The sequence below is a fragment of the Sphaeroforma arctica genome (genome assembly GCF_001186125.1).
Source record: "Sphaeroforma arctica JP610 unplaced genomic scaffold supercont1.3029, whole genome shotgun sequence".
Lineage (NCBI taxonomy): Eukaryota > Ichthyosporea > Ichthyophonida > Sphaeroforma > Sphaeroforma arctica.
In genome coordinates, this window is record NW_014037529.1 from 1 (window position 1) to 4,237 (window position 4,237).

The 4,237-nt window shown below is 45.7% G+C and overlaps 1 protein-coding gene across 1 annotated transcript; it reads left to right on the forward strand.

The window, feature by feature from the left end:
* Nucleotides 1–868: 868 nt before the first annotated feature.
* Nucleotides 869–3,456, forward strand: SARC_13218 (diphthamide biosynthesis protein 2; the record flags this gene model as incomplete). The annotated part of the gene is made up of 5 exons (XM_014292656.1): nucleotides 869–1,343; nucleotides 1,915–2,184; nucleotides 2,571–2,727; nucleotides 3,082–3,235; nucleotides 3,384–3,456. Coding segments are annotated over 5 exons (1,129 nt in total), but the record flags the coding sequence as incomplete, so codon positions are not given.
* Between the last annotated feature and the right edge of the window lie 781 nt (nucleotides 3,457–4,237).

Consider the following 4,237-nt stretch of genomic DNA (forward strand, 5'->3'; position numbering starts at 1 on the left):
ACACACACAGAAGTGGATATATATATATATATTTATGTTTATATATATATATGTATATATATATATATATATATATATGTGTGTTATATATATATATATATATACATACATACATATATATATATATTTATTTATTTATATATATATGTTTATATATATATATATATATGTATATAGACGAATGTTTGCATTTAAATATTGAATTTGACTGGGATATGCATATATATACTCAATGTACACGTGTTCAATTTCACTTTTCATCAATTTATTTTTGGCTGAATTTGTACCAACGCATATTTCTGAGTATATCATTATTATATAGAAAAAAGGTATACATGAAATACCATCAAAGTACATAAATACAAATTGACGTTTTTCTTTTAGCTTACAAGCAAGCAGGTATCTGGCCTTAGTTTTATAATATGCTTTTACCTGCGTCTAGTATCTCCGCACATAATTCGACTTCGATAGTGAGTAATTAGTCCGATAGGCACACGGTTGTAACGTATGCCTTTGCAATGCCTCTGAGCTACTACGGTACAGTGCACTTTGTGAACCATCGCTCTTGCTATCCCTTTCCTTCAGAAATCACATCAACAAAGACGGCTCACGACCTCTTAGAAGATGTTTATGAGATCCGCCGCACCATTTCAGAGGTATGTTGGGTGTCTCTTTTGTGAGCTATTGCAGTACGTAATACGTTCGACTTGAATGCCCTGATCGAAACGATGCTTCTGGTATACTGAGATACGATGGCTTTGAACGATTTGATGGATCACAATGGTCGGGGGATTAAATCAGTTGTGTATTGCTTGTACCGGCTAGTAGTCTCATTCTTTCGACTGCCGTGCATCGTATGACTTATCAGATTGTGAAGCATGCCTATCGAGTGGTAGCCCTGCAATTCCCCGATGACATGCTGGCTGACGCACAGTGTGTGAGTGACACCATCGCCTCAGGTGTCAATGCCCAAAGCCCTGACACGCCCAAGGAATCTGGGGATGCATGCCGTGTGTTTGTGCTTGGCGATACCACATATGGCAGCTGTTGCGTGGATACAGTGGCGGCGGAGCATGTCAAGGCCTCTTTAATTGTCCACTATGGCGAGTCGTGCCAGAGTCTGGTCACCAAAGTGCCGGTGCTCTATATATACGGACGCGCGGAGTTCGCCACGAACATGGATGAAACTGTGAAAAGTCTGAGAGAAAACATCACTGAGGGGTCGCGCGTGGTGGTGTTATACGAGTGCAAGTGGCAATGGCGTATGCAGGGACTATGTAAAGCATTGGCCGAGTTTGCGCATGTGACAATGTCAGTACTGAGGTCAGAGGCTACAGGGGAAGGTACATGGTGTGTGTCTGTGCGTGTGTTGTAGATGGCTTGTTATGTGCAGTCTAACCGAAGCTCGAGGGAATGTTCCGAATTTTCTGTGCCGTGGACGTTTAGATAGTGACAACAGTAGACCATGTTCGGCAGTTAAGTGTAGTCTATTGGCTATGCCACAGTGTTGTAACTGTTACAGTTGACTGACCGAGTTGGATTGGGCTGAATGTACGGCTGAGCTGTATCAAGGAACGCGCGTCAATTCATGGCTCGTGGGGTTATGTTATACACTACGGTCGAAGTTTTAGTGTTTATTGTGGAGTTTTAGCCGTGTTTTATGTGGTGCAACGGTGTCACGGCATCCGCTTCCTGACCCCATATGTACCTATTCCCAATTCACATTCGCGATATTGGTTTCACCTGTTTACATTCACATCGATATAGTCCCAAGTGTTTGTCGGTCAGTGTTGAATCATCTGATACCTTTAATACACGGCCTGTAACTGCATACGACTGTCACTTGCACGTGGTTAATTTGTACACCATTCACTGACCAGCCTTTGCATTGCTTTGCTCCCAACCCACAAGCAGAAGACAACGCCACAACAGTACTGGGCAGACTCATACCGTGTGAGAAATCCGACGAGCCACACCACGAAGCGAACAGGGGAACGCTGGACGAGGCATCCTCTAGTGAGGAAACCACGGATGATAATGAAGGTGGTTTGTACAACTTCAGCGATACGACTGTTGTATGGGTTGGGCCCCAGGGACGTACGCTCACAGCGCTGATGCTGAACATGCCGTCTGCCCATCGGTTCGTGTCATACAACCCACAGACGCATGACTGCCTTTTGGAGGGTGAGTTGCGTAGGCGAGTTGGAGTTCTCCCGGAGTATGTTGTGTTGTATGGTATTGTGGTGTTGTATGGTATGGTGGTGTTGTATGGTATTGTGGTGTTGTATGGTATTGTGGTGTTGTGTGGTATTGTGATGTTGTATGGTATTGGAGAGTGAGGTGGAGTGGAGTAGCGGTATCATAATCTAGACGTTCTTGATACCTTCGCTGGAAATAACTCATAAACGTCGCGTAGGTGTAGGCATATAGACTACACACTGTATCCTGCGCCGTGTGCAGTAACTACCGAACATCCCGACTGCAGATCTCTAGGAAAGAGCCGACGGGTGTCCCGTGAGTCCCATACTTATTCCATAACAAAAACATACCCACATCTTTCACGTGAATAGGCGCCACGGTCAATAAGTCATTGATGCGAAGATACTTCCTGGTGGAGAAGTGCAAGCAGGCGCAAACTGTGGGCATCCTGGTAGGCACTCTAGGCATCGCGCACCACAACGAACTACTGGCACACATCAAGACCATTCTGAAGGCCGCCGGGAAGAAGTATGGGCTAGTGCGCTGTGTCTGTATTTGTTGTGTGCTTGCATTTTTACTATGCAGTTTAAGCGCGTGTACATGACTTGCGTATGTATATTATATTATGGGCATGCTCATGGCCATTTGAAAGTCGAGGATTAGGAGTGTGTGCAGAGAATACGCGAGTTCGCCCTTGGGATTTAGGCATGAATAACGTTTTCGTACCAGACGTACTATCATTCACCATTTGGTGGTCGCATCTATATCGTTGTTGCAAAGCGTTAGCACTCTACACGCCACGTCATCTCACGTCTTCTATTATCTGCACTCATCCTAATAAAACGTTTTCGGGCCCTTCTCTCCACACCTTTTTATTATCAGATTCTACACAATCGTAATCGGAAAGATCAATGGGCCAAAGGTAGCGAACTTTCTGGAAGTGGACGCGTATGTGCTGGTGGCCTGTGCCGAGAACTCGCTCGTCGATTCGAAGGAGTTCAGTGTACCTATCGTAACGCCGTTCGAAATGGAGTTGGTACGTTCCACACAAGAGTGTATACGCACAAATAAGGAATTGAATAGCCGTGGCTGTACAATACCTGCTACCCATATCGTTCATTTGTATTTAGAGACCGTATTACATCCGTATTCTCGCACTCATCTAGTACGCATTCCGTTCGCAGGCGTGTACACGTGGCAGAGAGTGGCCCGGGCGACTGCGCACCGACCTGGAGGAAGTGTTGCCGCAACTGTCTGGTGGGTGAGAGTTTGTCAGTCCAGTGATGGATGTTGTTCGTACAGCCATTGAGTACTATAGGTCTAGTGTGGGTGTATGTCATACAGTGCTTCTGGTCTCTCTGTGTGTGTGTGTGTTTGTGTGCCCAGTTATATGCGCACGCCCTTATACAACGCACCCACCTCTACCGCATTGCCCGGCTGAAGCTTTGATATTTATAGTTGAGTTCTCGTGTTGTTTCTATATACATTTTGTGTGTTAATCCATACCCCAGCGTCTCGGTATTAGATGCAGGCCCGTCTGGCATTAGACCTACTTTTGGGGTTCTCGCTCAACTCATTCTCGTTTCCTACCTATCTAGACTACATTTGAATACGTATAGCTATCCCCTCCCTCCAGGGAAAGCATCGGTATCCTTTATCCACATACCGTTTCATTAATCCAATCTACACACGCCTGTGTTCACTTCTCAGCTGCCGCAGCAGAAACGCACAACGCCACGAATGAAGACGATGATGTACCCGAATTCTCTGCGTTAACGGGAACTTATGTGTACCGCCCCAGTGCTCAACAGACCACCACGACGTCACGAGAGGGTATGTATTGGAATGAAAAAGCGGTTGTTTTTACATACAGACCCAAAGTATAGAACGTTTACACCACTTTTGTCGGCAAACCGGCAGTGCACAACCCCTGGGTTTTAACGGTTTGTTGTCTCTCTCATTGCGCAGTACAAACGAGGGCTGGCGGTGAACTGGTGGCGACGGGGACTGCGGCGGAGTATATGATGACGCGCACATT